General features: G+C 36.8%; 1 protein-coding gene across 2 annotated transcripts in view; it reads left to right on the forward strand.

Annotated features, from left to right (window-relative positions):
• Positions 1 to 20,875, forward strand: part of FNIP1 (folliculin interacting protein 1) — a 172,092-nt gene that overhangs the window by 130,458 nt on the left and 20,759 nt on the right. For both annotated transcript variants that reach the window (XM_049872982.1, XM_049872992.1), the window contains 2 exons: positions 2,340 to 2,425; positions 19,926 to 20,072. In XM_049872982.1, the coding sequence (XP_049728939.1) occupies positions 2,340 to 2,425; positions 19,926 to 20,072 (233 nt within the window). The remainder of the gene's footprint in view (positions 1 to 2,339; positions 2,426 to 19,925; positions 20,073 to 20,875) is intronic.

Below are 20,875 nucleotides of genomic sequence, written 5' to 3' on the forward strand. Positions count from 1 at the left end.
CACCCATTTTTAAAAACTCACGATTGTGACATATGCATTTTTCATGTTATTAAAAATGGTTCTTAAACAATGTATTTTAGTGACTTCCTGCAGTTTAAGTAACCAGTTTCCTATTAGGCCATTTCTCCTTTTTCACAATTGTAGCTGTGCTGTAGTTAACATGTTGATGTATTTTTCAGATTATTATTTAGAAGAGGGTCCTAGAAGTTGAACTAATAAATCAGTGGCTATAACTTGCTCCCTGTGAAGAGTGTGAAAAGGAAGGGGTATGAAGAGTAGTGAGTGACAGGACTGGAAAAGTTACTGGTTACCAGATCATGCAGAATCTGGAATGCTTGCCCCAGAGAGTTTTGACTTTGTTTTCAAATTGTGCTTTAGGAAAATTTATTTGACGCAATGTTTTAAAAGAGACTATAATAAGAGGCTAGAGGTGGGAAGACAGATTAGAATTGTCTAGAAGGCACAGGATGCATTTCATTACTCAGTAGTGACTTAGGATCATCTTTTCCTGGAGAAAACACAGTTGATACTTATTCACATTGAGTTTGTCAGATGACAAATAGAAAGATCATTACCAGTACTTTTTAACTGAACAAATGAGTAAAGACCATTTTCATTTGTAGTAAAATAGCTTTTTTAAGAAATTAGACACCATTGACATTTTCTTCAGTTGGCTGCGCCCCATTTGGTAGTCTTTTTTTGTCAAAGTCATTTGCACACTATTTTAGCTGTGGCAGAATTGACATTTTGAGTTACTTGGGGCAATGACTCAAGCTTTGTATAAAACTTGAAATATTCAGGTACTATAGAACTTTTTATAGAACTTATTAAAGATTTCCTTTTATATGTTGTATATTTATGTTTTGATGATTTGGCCATTCCATAACCTGGAGTGTACATTGTAATATCTCTAGTTGTCTAGATGTTTGTTCATGTTTAGCATCCTGTTCCTTATTAAAGCTGAAAGACAAAGCTGAATCAATGAGTGTTTTTACAATCAAATACAACTTAATTTTAAAAGTTACTATAGTAGTTAATTGATGGTAGATTACAGTGAACGTTGGAGTGTCCAAAGAAAATAATCCTTTAACGTCAGTTTTCAAACTATTCACTTGTTTTTTTTTCTTTAAAGAAAAGTTAGGGATTATATTTTCAGAAATTTTTAATCGGCCGTTAATTACATAAGTAATACATAATCACATTCTTCTTAAAAGTCTAAAAATTTAAAGTTCTTTTTGACATCTATCTCCTAATCCTGATCCCCTTTTTATCTACCTAGCACAAGACTTCTCAGGCTCAACTAAATGTTTATAAGAAAATTCTAAGAATATTTTAAGCAAATATCACTAATAATTTGAAATGTGTTTCAATAGAATCTTCATATTCCAAGATTTTTAAAAAGATTTAGTTAACAGAAGCTTCATCTGTGAAACATAAGAGGAAACCATGAACTATTGCTATGGAGTTATTTTTTCAAATAACGGTTGTTTTATTCACAAATATGATTCTTACCAAGAAGAAGAAAGCAATTAGAAAGAGCAAGGACTGTGGCAGCAAAAATCTTAGGAGAAAAAGACAAATAAATTCAAGCAAAGATTGTCCTTTAAAATAAAGTTGTGGGTAAATTACTTGTGGTCTGGTCCGTAACTTTTAACAAGAAAAAAAAATGTCTAAGATTTGGTTTTCTGAGTATTACCATGTCTGTGGGTACTAGGGATGAATCTACTCTAACATTTCAACACTTTTTTTTTTTCTTAATAGATTTTTTTTTATGTCATTTGACTTAGATGTCCCCTGAAACCATGGTCCCCAAACCCTCGCCCGTGCTATGCTGGCCTTCAAAGCATTCAGTTTATTCAGGAAACTTCTTTGCTTTTGGTTTAGTCCGGTTCTGCTGACCTTGCCTGTATTGTGTGTTGTCTTTCCCGTCACCTGAAGTAGTTCTTATCTACGATCTAATTAGTGAATACACCTCTCCTACCCTCCTTTCCTCCGCCCTCTCATTGGAGTTGTTATTATCTTGCTTTATTTGGAGGTGGAAGAAAAAGTAGTTCCGTGAAACCCAGAAACTGTCAACATCAGTTGTATGTTGACATTTTGTGGTTTGACAGTTGCAATGAAAGATTCAACATTTGAAAGTTCGAATTTTCTTATAATCTTCAGTGACCAAAGGTACAGAAGAAAAAGCTACTGTAAATACATATGCCTTCTTTATTTCCATCTTTATTAAAAATGTTGGTAGATGTTGTGTAAATATGTGACTTCATTTTTCACTTTTTTGTGTGTGTGTTTTGCCCATGATCAGTGTTAGAATTAACTATTTGATGATTGTTTTCAAGGCTATGAAAATGAGCCGGAGGTCAACTGATGCCAGTCAGAGGAGTTTGGCATATAATCGAATTGTTGATGCCCTAAATGAATTCAGGTACATATTCTCCAGCTTTTCATAATAGGGGTTGTTTTAAAACATACATGAGAAGATTTGTTTCTTTTAACTTGTTGTAATACAATTTACTCCTTTAAATTTCTTTGCCCCGCAGTGAAATGAGGGTAGAATCCAGTAGGCCATTGACTCCTATCTAAATGTGCTTAGACTTCAAGCACAGAAGGCTGTTTTGTCCTTTCTTGGGCTCCTAAATGTAGGAAGTGCTGTTTAACCAGTGATAATATCCTGATGTTCTTAGATACATAGAGTTCAAGGATACTTGGATATAGGGAACATGGCCTTGATGTTCTCAATAGCTCTGTTGCTTGTTTCTTTCTCTAGATATGGCATAGTGAATAGTCTTTCCTCTGCCATTGTGTTCTGGCTCACCAGAGCTTGTGCCAGAAACCCCAGCAACTGTTGTAACTGCACTCTCACTACGTCAAGCAAACATTTCGCAAACGAACTTGTGTTGGGAATCATACTAAGTGACTAATGTGTGTCTCCGTCATAGAGATTCAGTTCAGATCTACTTCATCTTCTCAATCTTTCCTTCTTCAGACTGGAGAGAGAGTATAGCACAGACAGTGAGAACTCGGACTTTAGTATCCAACAGACAAACGTTTGTTCTAACCCTGGCTCTGGAGCTTACTACTCCTGATGAACTTGGGCAAGTCCATTAGCTTTTCTGACCCTTAGTTTTCTTTCCTGAAATCTGTAAATTGAATTCATTAATAATATAATAGGCTGTTGTGAAGATTAGATAACGTATGTAAAGAACTCAGCAAAATGCCTGAGATGAATGATACACTATTTTCTATGGCAAGTATATTCTAGAGCAGTGCTTCTACCTCTCTAGTCATTCACATCCCACCGTAGAATTTTGCCAGATCTGCATATCTTAGTCATCTAGTGCTGCTGTAACAGAAATACCACGAGTGGATGGCTTTAACAAAGAGAGATTTATTCTCTTTCATCTAAGAGGCTACAAGTCCAAATTCGGGTCATCAGCTCCGGGGGAAGGCTTTCTCTTCATTGCCCTCATCAGTCCTCCCCTAGACTAAGAGCTTTTCTTTTCTGTACAGGGACCCCGGGTCCAAAGCACATGCCCTGCTCCTGGCACTGATTTCTTGGTGGTATGAAGTCCTCAAATCTCTGTAGCTTCCCTTTCCTTTTATCTCTTGAGAGATAAAGTGGTGCAGGCTACACTCCAGGGAAACTCCCTTTACATTCGATCAGGGATGTGACCTGGTAAGAGTGTTAACAATCCCACCCTAATGCTCTTTAACATAAAATTACAATCACAAAATGGAGGACAACTACAGAGTACTGGGTGGGAATCATGGCCCAACCAAGTTACTACACACATTTTTGGGGTGTCATAATTCAGTTCATGACACTGCGTATCTTCTATGCCATTTTATTTAATGTTTCTTTTTAAATTCATCCTCTTTTATACCTAAATAAACTTATTTCAAAATGAAATTTCATATCGTTGCCCTAGAATGGGGGATCAATATCCTTTGCCATAATAAGCTAACTGTAGAGATGAATGCATAATATTTAAAATTTAAAAAAAAAGTTTATTGGTGTACCACTTATGGCCACCATTTGTTCATGTACCTCAATTTTAGAAAAACTGATGGCATTTCTGCACATTGAAGACTGTAAGTTCCCTTATTGAGGCAGATATCTTCTAGATTATTTCTTTAAATGGACCAGAACATTTTTAAGTGAGAGACTGTTTTAGCTTGAGGTATTGCAAGCTGTAGGCATGACATATGCATGCATGTATATGTATATATGTATGTGTGTGTGTGTATATATATGGAAACCCTGGTGGCATAGTGGTTAAGTGCTACAGCTGCTAACCAAAGGGTCAGCAGTTCGAATCTGCCAGGTGCTCCTTGGAAGCTCCATGGGGCAGTTCTACTCTGTTCTATAGGGTCGCTATGAGTCGGAATCGACTGGATGGCACTGGGTTTTTTTTTTTTTTGGTGTGTGTATATATATATATATATATATATATATATATATATATATATATACATATATATATATTTATTTAGTAAATTTGACTAATTGAAAACCCATGTTTGTTTTCAGCTCTCTCCTTTTTTGATTCTTCATTTTCTCATCTTGTTTTAAGCCATAGTAGAAGTAAATCTTATTTCCTCCCCCAAGAAGAGGGCTCATTGCTTCTGTACCATACTTTAAGTTTATATGCTGCTCTGTTTCATAGCCCATAGTAGTCTAGAAACTTCGAGTTTAGGATAAAATAACTTATTTCCCTAAATAAAAGTTTTGTATAGAAGAGTTTTGTATAATTTTTGTAATGGAGTTACAGGTAACCATTAAATAGAAATTGTATGCTTGAAAATAAAATAAATATGGAATATGTAGCCATGTTTGCACTTATTTAAATTGAAAAGGTTTACCTTATGACTATTGTATAGTAATCATCTATTGAACTGAATTATTGAGAAGGAAAAAATTTCTAATGATTCACTTTATTAAACATAATTTTGGGGATAAAATACATTAAAAGTGAATTTAATAAGTCTTATTTTTGTACGATCACCTCAATGGTTAGGGAAAATCTTCAGAAAAACACGTTAAAGAATGTAATTTCAACCTGTATTATTTCTTTTTTGTCTTAGAAGGAAATAATTTGCACAGGCAAACCATATTAAAGGCGTATTTCTGCCATATATTAATTTTATTTTAACATATTTTTAGTCCTTTAATATGTTAACGTATGAAGCATGTCAACAAATGCCATATTTTTAATCAGTTTATTTCTTGAGTTCACTAGCATCTTCTTTGTTTATATATGAATCGTATGCAAAGTTATACATAACTTCATTTGTTCATACCTAAATTGTAAGAGTTCAGGTTATTACATTTCAGATGCCATTCATGATTAGATCAAGGCATATTATGTAAATGTTTTTGAGAGATAAAGCAAAGGGAGATAAAGTACATTTCCTCTAGCATTCCTAGATGGAACTTAGAGCAAATTTAATGAACTGACTGATGCGCAGTCTACTTTATCTTCATAACTTCTCAATTTATGTAGACCTCTCTGTATGCTTCTAAAATCTTTTCTGTGAAAGCATACAGTACAATAGTTTTATAAACCTCTGATGGTATAAATAATTTTAATGTCAGGATTTTTGCTTGAGTGAGAATTTCTTTGAGGTCTATCTTTTATTATAAACGTAAAGATAGAGTCTGTGTGATTGAAGGAGGTAAATTATACTAAGTTGCTTAAACCAAATGTTGCTGGTTTAGGCTTGCATAGATAAATTTTCTATCAGTTGATATGTTATCTCATTAAGTGTTCTATAGTTAAGGGAAAAGAGGGCCACATTAGGCTCAGTATAAATGTTTTTCTGTTTTCTCTGTATTGAATGAAGTCTTTGAGACCAGTGTAATAGTGGTGGCAGAACTCCTCCAAGCAGCATACATAGTACTTGGCTTCTTTGTATTTACAACTATTTTTGAATGCTTTTAACCCTTTGCTGTTGAGTCAACTTTGACTCGTAGGGACCTTATAGGACAGAGTAGAGTTGCCCCATAGAGTTTCCAAGGCTGTAAGTCTTTATGGACCCAGACTGCCTCATCTTTCTCCCAAAGAGCAGCTGGTGGGTTAGAACCGCTGACCTTTGAGTTAGCAGCCAACCGCTTAACCATTGTGCCACCAGGGCTCATACCTTTGAGGCTGCCTTTAGCCTGGACAAACCTTCTCTAGTTTACCACAGACTTTATCTGTCCCACTTGTATTATACCCATAGATTGTATAATTTTGTGCCTAACTGGCCTGAAGACTATTAAAGTTTGCATTTCTGTTTTAGGGGGTTGTGAATTATTCATTTTTGTGTATCTTAGATAGTCTCTAACTCTGGTCTGATTGTCCTGTATTTTCTGAAGTTACCCATGTTGGTGTCTGAAGACCCAGCGCTGAACAGGCAGAATAATAAATAACCATCTCTCTTTTTTTCTGTAGTGCTGTGATTAGGAGTGAGTGGGGGACAACAAAACAAAACAACAATAAGATGGTATTTCTTGGCCATTCTGTATTATCAGTTAAGAGTATAAAACATATAAATAGCTTTATTTCACATATATATATATTCTTGAATATTGTGTTGACTATTCTGGGTCTTTTGCTGTTCCATATAAACTTTAAAATGAGTTTGTTGATATCCAGAAAATACTTACTGGTATTTGGGTTCATTGCTTTGAATCTATAGACAAGTTGGGAAGAATTGACAACTTAACAATCCTGAGTATTCCTATCTTTGAACATGGACCATCTCTCTCTTTATTTAAATTTTTTATTTCTTTCATCAGAGTTTTATAGTTTTCCTCTTACGCATTTTGTACGTATATTTTTAAATTTGTTGTTGTTTTTAGATGCTGTCTATTGGCTCTGACTCATTGTGACCTTATGTATAGTTGAATGAAACGTTACCTAGTTCTGTGCCATCTTACTGATTGTTGTTATGTTGGAGTCCATTGTTGCAATTGTTGTGTCAATCCATCTCATTCAAGGTTTCTCTTATTTTCTAGCGATTAGCCTTTCCTGATGACATGTCAAAAGTATTCAAGTCATAGTCTCAACATGCTCATTTCTAAGGAGCGTTCTCGTTATATTTTCTCTAAGACTGATTTGTTCCTTCTTTTGGCAGTGAATGGTGTATATTCAATATTGTTTGCCGACACCACAATTTGAATACATCTGTTCTTCTGTCATCCTTTTCATTGTCCAGCTTTCACATTGCGTGTGAGGCAGTTGAAAAGACCGTGGCTTGGGTCAGGTATACCTTACTCATCAAAGTGAAATTTTTGCTTTTTAACACTTTAAAGAGATCTTTTGCAGATTTGCCCAGTGTAGTACATTGTTTGGAAACCCTGGTGGTGGTAGTTAAGAGCTACAGCTGCTAACCAAAAGTTTGGCAGTTTGAATCCACCAACCGCTCCTTGGAAACTCTATGGGGCAGTTCTACTCTGTCCTATAGGGTCGCTATGAGTCGGAATGTACTCAGTGACAACAGGTTTGCTTTCTGGTTAGTATGTTACTTGATTTCTTGACTTCTGTTTCCATGGACGTTGTATAGTCTTTGACCTTCATCAGTAAATGCTTCAAGTCATCATCATTTTTGCTAGCATGGTTGTGTATTCTGCATGTTGCAGGTTTTTAATGAGCTTTCCTCCAGTCCTGATGCTGTTTTTCTTCATATAGCCTGGCTTCTTGGATTATCTGCTTTGCACACAGATTGAATAAGACAGGTGAAAGGATACAGTCCTGCTGCACACCTTTTCAAATTTTGAACCGTATGATATCCTCTTGTCCTGTTTGAATGTCTGCCCCTTGATCCATATATGGGTTCTGCATGAGTACAATTAAGTGTTGTGAAATTCCAATTCTTTGTAATGTTATCCATAATTTGCTATGATTCATGAAGTCGAATGCCTTTGTGTGGTTGATAAAACACAGGTAAACATCTTTCTGGTATTCTCTGCTTTCATCCGAGATTCATCTGACATCAGCAGTGATATGCTTCATTCCACGTCTTCTGAATCTGGTTTGAAATCCAGCAGTTACCTGTTGGTATATGGCTGCAGGCTTTTAGAAATTATTTTTAGCAAACTTTTGCTAGCATGTGTCATTAATGATATTGTTTGATAATTTCTGCATTTTGTTTGATCACCTTCCTTTGGAATGGGCATGAATATGGATCTTTTTCAGTCAGGTAGCTGTCTTCCAAATTTTTTGGTATAGGTGAGTGAGTACTTCCAGCATTGTATTTGTTTGTTGAAGCATCTCAGTTGGTATTTTGTCAATTCCTAGAGGCATGCTTTTCTCCAGTACCTTCAGTGCAACTTGAACTTCTTCCTTCAGTACCAGCATTTGATCATATGCTAACTCTTGAAATAGTTGAGCATGAACCAGTTCTTTTTGATGCAATGACTGTGTGTTCCTTTCATCGTCTTTTGATGCTTCCCACATCATTCGTTTTTTCGCCTATGGAATCCTTCAGTAATGCAAGTTGAGGCTTTAATTTTCTCTTCAGTTCTTTAAACTTGAGAAATGCTTCATGTTGTTCCCTTTTGGTTTTCTAACTCTAGGTCTTTGCACATTCCATCATAATACTTTACCTTGGCTTCGTGAACTGCCCTTTTAAATCTATTCAGCTCTTTTACTTCATCATTTCTTCCATTCACTTTAGCTGCTCTGTGCTTAGGAGCAAGTTTTTCAGAGTCTCTTCTGACATTCATTTTGCTGTTTTCCGTCTTTTTAACAAGTTTTGACTTTTCTTCATGTATGATGTGCTTGATGTCTTTCCATGACTGGTCTTCAGTCATTAGTGTTTAGTATGTCAAATCTATTCTTGAGATGATCTCTAAATTCATACAGAATATATTCAAGGTTGTACTTTTAACTCTTGAGGACTTACTGTGATTTTCTTCAGCTTCATCTTGAACTTGGATGTGAGCAGTTGATGTTCTGCAGTCGACCCCGGGCTTTATCTTAACTGATGAAATTGAGCTTCTCCATCATCTCTTTCCACAGATGTAGTTGATTTGATTCCTGTGTAATGCATCCAGTTAAGGTCTATGTGAATAGTTTTCAATTGTGTTGTGGAAAAAAAAGTATTTTTTACAGTAAGTAAGTTTGACTCATATTGAGGAATCACCTCTTCCCTGTTTGTATTTTGAGTGCCTCCCAGCCTGTAGAGGGTCGCTATGAGTCAGAATCAACTTGATAGCAACATGTTCTAACCTGAGGGATTTATCTTCCAGCACTATGTCAGACAGTGTTGTGTTGTTGTTAGTCATAAAATTTTCCTTGGCTGATTTTCAGCAATAGATTACCAGGCCTTTCTTCCTAGTCTTAGTTTGGAAGCTGTGCTGAAACCTGTCTGCTGTGGGTAACCTTGCTGGTGTTTGAAATACCAGTGGCATTACTTCCAGCATTATAGCAGCACACAAGCCACCACAGTACAGCAAACTGACAGACAGGTGATGGTTGCCCTAGAATTTGTAGTATACCTGTATAACTTATATAATTCTACTTTTAAGTAACACTGTAACGCTTCATGGGTAGTGCAGATACCTTAGAATATTTCCAGTTTCCCCCTTTTATCCCTTATAAGATTGCTCTCATTCATTTCACTTTTCCATAAGCTATAATCACCCGATACATTGTTGCTATCATTACTTTGAACAGTTATCTATGAGGTCAGTTAAGGAGAAAAATAAAAGATTTTATCTTCATTTATTTCTTCTCTTATGCTTTTCCTTTTTTATGTAGATATTAGTTTCTGACCTGTATCATTTTTCTTCTTTCTGAGAAATGTCTTTTAACTTTTCTTGCAAGGCAGTTCTTCTGGTGACGGTTTCTTCTGTTTGTGTTTGTCCGAGAAAGTATTTCTTTCCCCTTCACTTTTGAAGGATAATTTCACTGGATACAGTATTCTAGGTTGGTGATTTTTTTCTTTCAACACTTTTAAATGTTTCTCTCCACGCCTCTTCTTGCTTGTAAGATTTCCGAAGGTAAGTTTGATGTAGTTCTTGTTCCTCTAGAAATCAAACCAAACCCGTTGCCGTCGAGTCAGTTCCAACTCATAGCAACCCTAGAGGTTCTACTCTGGTTGAACTGCCCCATAGAGTTTCCAAGGAGTGCCTGTTGGATTCGAACTGCCGACCTTTTGGTTAGCAGCTGTAGCACTTAACCACTACGCCACCAGGGTTTCCATTTGTTCCTCTATAGGTGAGGTGTTTTAGTCCTGTGGCTTTTTTCAAGTTTTCTTTGTCTTTGATTTTCTACTGTTTTAATATGATATGCCTAAATATAGGCTTTTTTTATTGTTTTGCTTTTGTTTTTTATTTTTGGTATATTTATCCTGCTTGGTGTTCTCTGAGCTTCCTGGATCTGAAGTTTGGTGTCTCTTGTTAATTTTGGAAAGTTCTTGGCTGTTATAACTTCAAATACTTTTTCTCCTTCTGATATCCCCATTATATGTACATTACACCTTTTGTAATTATCCCATAATTCTTGGATATCCTGTTCCTTGTTTCTTATTCACTTTTCTGTTTGCATTTCAGTTTGGGAAGTTTTTACTGACGTATCTTCAGATTTACTGACTCGTTCGTCAGCCCTGGCCTGTCTACTCATGAGCCCATCCATCAAAGAAATTCTTCATTTCTGTTACAGTGTTTTTTATTTCTAGCACTTCCTTTTGATTATTACTTAGAGTTTGCATCTCTCTGGTTATGTTACTCATCTGGTCTTGCATATTGTCTACTTTTCCCATTAGCGCTGCCAGTGTATTAATCATAGTTATTTTAAATTTCATGTCTGATAATTCCAAAATCTGTATGATATCTGAATCTGGATCTAATACTTCCTTAAATTGTGTTTTTTTTTTTTTTTTTTTTTAGCATGTCTTGTAATTTTTTGTTAAAAGCCGGACATGATGTATCTGATAATAGGAACTGAAGTCAGCATGCTTTTAATGTGAGGTTTTGTGTTAATCTGGCTAGGAGCTGGGCTGTGTTTAATGTTTGATGTTTTAAGAGCCAGAGTCTTGACTTTTCTTTAACCTCCCCCACATCCTCAACTCCCATCCCCTGGATTTCCCTTAGAACTCATTCTTAAATAGATTCTGTATCTTGTAGCTCTCTTAGTTGTAATCCACTATTATACGGGAGTTGTGTTGATGTGGTGGTCAAGTGTCAGTGAGGGGAAACTTCCTATAATCTTATGATTAAATGTCAGATTTTTTAGTAGGTCTGAATTCCTAGGCTATGATATTCAGAAGGGTTTCACAGCCTTTTTTCCCCTCTGTCTTTATATAAGACCTGAAGGCTAAAGAAGGCTGGAGGTGTGTAATTGCCCTTCCCCCAGGTCAGATAAAACCAAAAAACCAAACCTATTGCCATCAAGTTCATTCTGACTCAGCGACCTTAAAGGCTCTGGCAAATAGATTTCTTTGAGTCCAGGCCTTGATTAGGTAGAAAGCTCTTGGGGAACTTAAAAATGGTTACTTTTCCCCTTTCACTGCCTGAAGTACGAGGACATTTTTCTCAGATGTTCACTGAGAGAACCCTTGTGGGACTTCTGGAGATAAAACCCATAAAAGTGTGGGGGTTCCCTATAACAGGTCCCCCAGGTCCCTCAAGCTAAATCATAGTCAGTCTTCAGCAACTTGCCGTTACTGTTAACCATTTGCCATTAAGTGTTCCTACCAGTTAGAGGCTCCAGGGGCTTCTGATTTAGGTAAGCTGATTTTGGCTGTGATTCTTTGTGTTTGCCTTTTCTCCGGTTCTCAGGGTGCTGGTTTGGCCTATGACCTCAATTTTCTTTTGGATCATTCGTTTTTTCGCTTTGTTCAGCTTTTTTCTTGCTGAGAGGATGAGAGCATGACTTCTAACCTCTTTGCATGTTAGAGCCAAAACTGGAAGTCCCAATATTTTTTAATCAGCATTTTTATGTAAGAATACATTGAACTGAAGTAGAATTGAAATGTTAATTCAGTTAAAGCCAGAATTGATCTAGACATTTGTTTAGAACTGAAATCAGTATCATTAACTTGTCATTTTCAAAAACCATTCAGGTACTGAGATAACTGTCTAACAATCACTAGATAATAAAAACTGTTTCCCGAACTGCTAGCTTTTGAATCAGTAGGTCTGGGGCTTAGTATCTGTATTTTCCCAACCTATATTGGGAATAACTGGTTTAAAGTGTTTGGTAAGGAGAAAAATTACCAAACTGTATCTTACTCCTGTTCTGCCCCATTGCCTAGTGCTGGTCTAATGTAGTGACAGAGTCAGGATTTGAGAGTAATTTTGCTTTGAAATTTTGAGTTTTTTGGCTTGGATATTCTTGAGAGAGATTGTGTTAGCCAAGAGAAATTTCTGTGTTTTATTAAAACAAAGATGTGTTGTATATATATCATGAACTAAAATATTATCAGCTTGGGTACAGTGGTTATTTATTCCTAAGTTTCATGACAGCTTTGCTGTGCACACAGTCTTATGTAGGCCAGTGCATGTGCCTTTTATATAACTGGACAATTGATTGAAACCAAGACATTTTGATTATATATCATAAACTAAAATATTATTAGCTGGGGCCTCATGATAGCTCTGCTGTGTACACAGTCACTTGTAGCCAGGTCCTGTGCCATTTACATAACTGGAAAATTTAGAACTACATAACTCAGCAAAGTCGTCTAGGGATTTCTCTGTCAGAAACCTGTAAAATATGCCTGTGATAAATATAAGTAGCGTTTGAGAAATGTGAAAAGTTCTAAACTTATCATTGTCTAAAATTAATTTATAGTTTACTCAAAAGTTTGACCAAAGAGTCTTAAGGGTTTTCTCTTCTTGATGTAGACACCATGCCTCTAATGCAAAAGAAATGTGCAGTGAATGGTCAGGTAATTTGTTTACAACTGTTGTGGTTTTATTCAAGTTATTTAGTTGACTTTATTGGGACTAGAATTGGGACCAGGTATATGTTTTGAGCAATTCATTTTGGCTATTTGCTGAAAAAATTCTTTCTGAGTGTTCCATTTTGTGGTATTACAGAGCTATGAATCTTTACACTTGCACTTGGAGCTGTTACTTACACTGTGAGATCAGCAGTTTCTTTTCTGCAGTCACGAGCTTTGTGGCAAAAGGCCAAGAGTCTCTGCATGGGTTCTAAAGAAACATAAATCCAGATCCAGATCATAGATCCAGCTGAGGTTACCAGAATAGTAAATACTGTCATGCAACTCATTATTCCTAACAGAGTACTGATCTTGGTTTTAGGATATAAACAAAATGTTTATTTTTAAAATTTTTAATTAAATATCAATGAGTCCATTGTTTTGGCTTTAAGTAATGCTCATGGTCTAGCCTTAGAATTTTAAGATTGCCCGGAATTTACAGCATCATTTTTTTTATGAGGTACGGAATCATTGGAAGTATACAATATGTCTCCTCTCTTTTGTGTTACCTTACTTTTACGCAAATAGCAAATACTGTATTCCTTCTACGTTTGCCAGCTTTGAAAACACCTAGTAGGGGGAGGGTGAGGTAGGCAAACAAATGTAGAAGGCGCACATTATTTGCATAAAAATATGGTAGTTTAATTATTTTACTTCAGCCACTGTGCAGCTCTGAATGGCTGTAAGTCAGTTAACCATTCTTACAATATCTTAAAAATACTTCATAATTTCTCATAACGTTTAATAAGAGGACTGTCTTTAGAAGTACTTTGTTTTTGTTAGCTGCTATCAAGCTGGCCCCCAGCTCACAGCAACCCCCTGCTCAATGGGATGAAACACTGCCTGTGCCATCCCCATGATAGGTTGTGGATCAGACTGTCATTAGTTGATTTTTGGAAGTAGATTTCCAGGCCTTTCTTCTCGGTCTGTTTTTGTCTGGAAACTCTGCTGAAATCTGATCAGCATTATACAAAAACCAAAACCAAACCCATTGCTTTCGAGTTGATTCCGACTCATAGCAACCCTATAGGACCCAGAGTAGAACTGAACAATAGGGTTTCCAAGGAGTGCCTGGTGGATTTCAACTGCCAACCTTTTGGTTAGCTCTTAACCACTATGCCATGAGGGTTTCTGAGCAGCATGATAGCAACACATGAACCACCACTGACAGGCAAACCACCACTGATAGACTGGTGGTGGCTCCGCATGAGGTGCATTGGCCAGCAATTGAACCCAGGTCTCCAGCATGGAAAGTGAAAGCTATCACTGACCCACCAATGTACCCTAGAAGTACTTTGACATGTATTTAATTTTAAATTAAATGATTATTAAAGGTTATCAGTTAACTTTTTTATTTTTTAGTTTCATTTTGTTGACGGTAATTACGTTCACTGTGTCGTACGTATAGAAACTCTGTACCCATTAAGCAGTAACTCCCCATTCCCTCATCCCCTAGTAAGCACTATTTTATCTGATCTTTGTGCATTTGCCTATTCTAGATATTTAAGTGGAATCATACAGTATTTATCTCTTTGTCACTGACTTGTTTCACTCAGTGTAGTATTTTCAGGGTTCGTCCATGTGGTATAATGTATCAGAACTTTATGGCTGAGTAATCCATTGTATGTATAGAGCACATGCTGTTTATCCATTCATCTTGTCTATGGACACTTGGGTTGTTTCCAGCTGTAGTTACTGTGAATAATGCTGCAGTGAAATTGGTATGTCTTAATTTTTTAATTAAGTGATTATTTGAAACAAGAACAATTAATGAATTTGGGGTAGTTGAGAAGAGGAAGGAAATGATTCACATGTATACAGAAGCCAAGAAGAATGTTTAGTTGGCATTACTGCCTGGCAAAGATGAGGAGCTTGGATTTTTACTTAGATTTCTTGCATATCAAAGAAGACTAAATCATGTCCACGGGTTATTTTCAGCTGAAGGTTTCGTTCATTTTCTCGGCACAGACTGGGAAAAATAAAGGTTCAAATGACTATAAATGCTTTTCCTTCTAATTATTGAAGGTTAGGGCATAATTATAAGGCAGAAAGAAAGCACTATTGTTTCTAGATGGTTAGTGACATCAAGCAATGTAGAGTTGTTTATAGTGGAAAGCACTATTGTGTGATTTCTTTGTATTCTTTGCAGTTGGTATGTTCTCAGGTCATAGCACACATGCTTTAACACTAAGGCAAAGGCCTTCTGTGGACCACTGTATTAATGTTAGAGATCTGCCCCTGGCCCATGATGCATTGATTTGTAGTAGACAGTAATACACTGAAGAAGGGCATGGAAAACTCGTAACAGAATTAATTGATCAGCTTATTCATTTATTTGTACAGTGTTTCTTTTAATCATAAAGTACGGACGCATGGGTAAGAATCCAAAAAAGGTTTTTGTTTTTTTTTTTTACTGAAATGTATAACAATAAAAAATAACCCTATTCTATTCCTTCCCATCCTCTTTTCTTATTTTTCAGGAATATTCTTTTTTAACTCTTAACTGTTTCTAATGTTGTATATCTCCATATTACTAAATAGTATATTTCATGCTATTCTCCTATGATTTATCAATTTTAGGTCATATCTTTTGCTATGATATATGACTTTACATGTGTTGTTTAGTCTTTTATTGTTTCCCGATGCAGTAGTTATATCGCTGTCTCATCCTTCAGCTCTGGTAAATTTTCTAGTTTGTTTTCCTCCATTTTCTCTTTCTGGAATTCTTTTTGTTAGAAACTAGCACTCCTGGATTGATCTTTTATGAATCTCCTCTTTTTCTTTTTGCCCCTGAGTGTATTACTTTGTCCTTTTTCTATCCCCTCTATGAATTTTTTTTTCATTTCGGCAAATCTTTAATTTCTAAACATACTTTCTTGTTTTCAGATTGTTCCCTTTTTTAAAAAAAAGAGTCTCTGCATTGTTCTTTGAGAATGAATGCTAGATTTTTATTTAAAAGTTCTCTTCTGTTTTATAAATTATTTCTGTTTCCTCTAGGGTAACTTTACACGTGTGAGTTGTGTATTTCTATAGGTCTGTCTGTCTTTTTCTTTCTCCTTGGAGGCTTTCCCTAAGTATTAAGGTTTTTTAGTTGCCTTACAGTTGGGAGTAAGACACCAAAATGAAGGTTGCAAGTCGGTGTCTAATCAAGCTTCTGACTGGTGACCTTTGCTTTAGGGCTGAGTTTCTCAACCTTTTTCATTATTACTCCCTGAGGAAATGTTTTTAGGCATATTTTTCCTAATCAGCTCCCTCCGCCTTCAGGAAATTCTAATGCCACGAGATATACTACATATCTGTTTATGTACTATGGTAGATTCAAACATTGGAAGGGCTGGAGGAAGTAATTTTTCTGGGCTATTCAGTTGCTGCATCTGTAGTCATTCTTTGAGGAAGTGGGGTGGAGGTAGGGGTCATCAGCTGTTTATGGGCCTTTAATTAGTCTCCCAGTTTTCAGTGTTATATCTGTACTTTTATCCTTTGCTTTATCAAGCATTTGTGAGTACTGAGCCTCTTCTGCTTTCAGGGCCAGTTAGCTCTTCTTTGTTCAGTCCCATTCTGTGATCACTATAACCTATAGCTTCTTCTACTTTTCTATCTCAGTTACCACTCCACCATATATTTTATCTTCTAAAATTATATTAAATTTCTCTAATTTTACTTTTCTCAGTTCCTCTGCAGTTCTGTTTGTTGTAGTCGTTTATCTGTTTTCAGGTCCTTAATTGGGGCCTCAGAACTGAAAGAGGATAAACATTTGTGTTTAGTTATCCATTTTATCTAGAACTTCCTAACAGGCTTTAAAAACAAGCATTGTCATATACCCTTAGTTTATATTCAAGTCATGTTTTTCTCTATACGATATTTTAAATTGCTTTTTATTTTTTAATTCTCAGCAATTTTATATCCTACTAAGAACTTGTTAAAGTGATCTGTATTTGTCATATTTATCCATTGTAATATGTCCTTATTGGGTTGAGATCCAATAAACTTGTACAGACAAGAGGATTATTTTCCTTTTCTAAGGAGGGTATCGGAAGTGTGAAGGTCTAGGAGAACTTCATAGAGGTGCAGCGTCTAATACGACAACCACTAGCCATGTTGTTGCTGTTAGGTGCCGTTGAGTCAGTTCCGACTCACAGCGACCCTGTGTACAACAGAACGAAACACTGCCCAGTCCTGCGCCATCCTTAACAATCGTTGTTATCCTTGAGCTCATTGTTGCAGCCACTGGGTCAGTCCACCTCGTTGAGGGTCATCCTCTTTTCCGCTGACCCTGTACTCTGCCAAGGATGATGTCCTTCTCCAGGGACTGATCCCTCCTGACAACACGTCCAAAGTATATAAGACGCAGTCTCGCCATCCTTGCCTCTAAGGAGCATTCTGGTTGTACTTCTTCCAAGACAGATTTGATCGTTCTTTTGGCAGTCCATGGTATGTTCAATATTCTTCGCCAACACCACAATTCAAAGGCGTCAACTCTTCTTCGGTCTTCCTTATTCATTGTCCAGCTTTCACATGCATATGATGCGATTGAAAATACCATGGCTTGGGTCAGGGACACCTTAGTCTTCAAGGTGACATCTTTGCTCTTCAACACTTTCGAGAGGTCCTTTGCAGCAGATTTGCCCAATGCAACGTGTCTTTTGATTTCTTGACTGCTGCTTCCATGGGTGTTGATTGTGGACTAGCCGCATATTCTTATTTAATTTCATTAAAATGAAATAAAATTAAGAATTCAGTTCCTCAGTCTCACTAGGCACATTTCAAGGGCTCAATAACTACATGTGGCTAATAGCTACCATATTGGATGGTATGGATACGAAACATTTCCATCATTACCAAAAGATCTGTTTAGGCAGCACTGTAAGCTTTGGAAACCCTGGTGGCGTAGTGGTTAAGAGTTCAGCTGCTAACCAAAAGGTCAGCAGTTCGAATCCACCAGGCATTCCTTGGAAACCCTATGGGGCAGTTCTACTCTGTCCAGTAGGGTCGCTGTGAGTCGGCATCAACTCAACAGGAATGGGTTTGGTTTTGGTTTTGGTTTTTTGTTAACCGTTTGGCTGCTAACCAAAAGGTCATCAGTTCGAATCGACCAGCCAATTCTTAGACACCATATGGGGCAGGTTTACTTGTCCTGTAGGGTCACTATGAATTGGAATCAACTTGATGACAATGGGTTTGGAAACCCTGGTGGCATAGTAGTTAAGAGCTATGGCTGTTAGCCAAAAGGTTGGCAGTTCGAATCCACCAGGTGCTCCTTGGAAACCCTATGGGGCAGCTCTGCTCTGTCCTATAGGGTTGCTGTAGTGTCGCTATGAGTCAAAATTGACTCGGCGGCAGCGGATTTAGTGTTTGGTTCTAGAAAGTAGGACATAATTTTGTAATTCTGAGGGATCAACTAGTTTCTTAAGTCACAACTTGTCAGGAGTTGTTTAGTCTGCTGAGTATATTACACTTTGCTAAGTAGATACTGATGTAAAAGGAAAAGAATTGACATCTTAAAAATATGCCTTGAGTACAAGGCAAGGTCATGGAAGCTCCATAGACACATCCAGAGTCCCTGAGGGACTGAATTACTGGGCTGGGTACTGTGGGGACCGTGGTCTCGGGGAACATCTAGCCCGATTTGCTTAGCAGTTTATAAAGAAAATGTTCTGCATTCTCCTTTGGTGAGTAGCATCTGGGGTCTTAAAAGCCTGTGAGCAGCCATCTAAGATACTCTACTAGTCTCACCCCTTCGGGAGTAAGGGAGAATGAAGAAAACTAAAGGCACAAGGGAAAGATTAGTCCAAAGGACTAATGGATCACAACTACCATGGTCTCCACCAGACTGAGTTCAGTACAACTAGATGGTGCCCGGTTACCACCACTGACTGCTCTGACAGGGATCACAATAGAGGGTCCCGGACAGAGCTGGAGAATAATGTAGAACAAAATTCTAACTCACAAAAAAAATACCAGCCACACTTACTGGCCTGACAGGGACTGGAGAAACCTTGAGAGTATGGCCTCCCAGATACTCTTTTAGCTCAGTAATGAAATCACCCCAGAGGTTCACCCTTCAGCTGAAGGTTAGACAGGCCCATAAAACAAAAAGAGACTAAAGGGGCACACCAGCCTAGGGGCAAGGATTAAAAGGCAGGAAGGAACAAGAAAGGTGGTAACAGGGAACCCAGTGTAGAGAAGGGAAAAGGTTGACGTGTTGTGGGGTTGTTAACCAATGTCATAAAACAATATGTGTACTGTTTAATAAGAAGCTAGTTTGTTCTGTGAACCTTCATCTAAAGTACAATTTAATAATAATAATCAGTAAAACAAACAAAAAAGTATGTGTTGAAGCCTTCAGGAGAGAGTGGCTGTCGCTAGACTAGCTATTGTCTAAATAAATCTTAGAGACAGCCAGAAAAGCTCTATAATGATTGTGCAATAATTCTGCCTTGTGCTGACTCAAGGAAAAACTTCAGAAGTTTGAGAGTCATACAGTATAACTTGTATGTATAGTGTCCTCATCATCCTTCACAACTTTACTAAAGAGTCTCAGCATAGACAGTAAAATGATGCAGATAAACTATTGTTTTCAGTGGGTAGATGGATAAGCTATTACCTCATCTAGAGTATTCGTCTTTTCTATATATTGCTGATTATTTGTACCTTAGAAATACAGAGCTGGAAGTGGCTTTACAAATTATCTTGTCCTAGCTCCTCATTTTATAAGCAGAGGAAGCAGGTTCTTAAAGTAGAGAAATAATTTACCCAAGGGCACACAGGTCATTGGTGGTAGAGCCAGCACCAGAACCAACATATTTAGAGTTCATGTACAGAACATTTCCTGTGGTACTTTACTGATTACAAACAAGGAATGACAATTCATTTTCTCTTCTCACAAACTTTAATAATCCGTGTGTAAGGCCCAAGTTGGCAATATAAACTTTGTCTTAAGAGTATGTAGCTATGAGAAGTTTGAATTTCATAATGTGTCTTCCTCTATTTAGAACAGCAATTTGTAATCTGTACACAATGCCACGGATTGGAGAGCCTGTCTGGCTTACAATGATGTCGGGAACTCCAGAAAAGAACCAGCTTTGCCATCGTTTTATGAAGGAGTTCACTTTTCTAATGGAAAATGCTGCCAGAAATCAGTATGGCTTACTTTATTTTATATATATATATATATATATTTGGTTACTTTTATTTTGTATTGCATCTATAAAACTAAAAGGGACAATTTAATGTCAAAAGGTGCAATGTTTTAGGTTTTTTTTTTTTTTTTTTGTCTTTAGCTTGGTGGGATATGAACAGCTTGTTCTGTGATTCTGTAAGAAACTTATTTTACCCATGCCTTGATCGTGCTTTCCAATTTTGATTCAACTGAGCTTGTAAAAAAAGAAAAATTATACAACCTTACAAATACAAACCAATAGAGAAATAGAATTAACAAGAAGTCTAAATTGAGGACTCTTTTCCATACATATATATATATGTATCTCTTGAATAAAGCCAGGGGTCTTACATGTAATAAATGAGGCAAACAGCCTATGTAGGGGCTTTGAGAAAGTCTAGCATGGATGCCAGATATGTAGGAGGGAGCTCATAATTGGCTTTCCTTGACTGTTGCCATGTAAGACTCTGGGGTCTAGTGTTATGAGATCTTTTTATTTTACAAGGGAAGCTGAAATTCTCTTTTACTTTTGTTGTTGTTAAATCCTTAATTTTTGGATGTTAAAAACAAATGCAAATTTAAAAGACAGCAAACAAAAGATGTGAGAGCCAGAGCCAGTTTTGACCTCAAGGTATCGATTTATGATCTCTCTGAACTGTATTAACAATGTATTGTCTCTCCGTACTAAAATTTTGTTAATAAGTACATAAGCATTGATGCTCAGCCTGGCTTACTTTAGTTATTTATTTACATTTATTTGTTTAACTTAACTATTGTTTACTG

This window comes from Elephas maximus, chromosome 2 (genome assembly GCF_024166365.1).
Source record: "Elephas maximus indicus isolate mEleMax1 chromosome 2, mEleMax1 primary haplotype, whole genome shotgun sequence".
NCBI lineage: Eukaryota > Metazoa > Chordata > Mammalia > Proboscidea > Elephantidae > Elephas > Elephas maximus.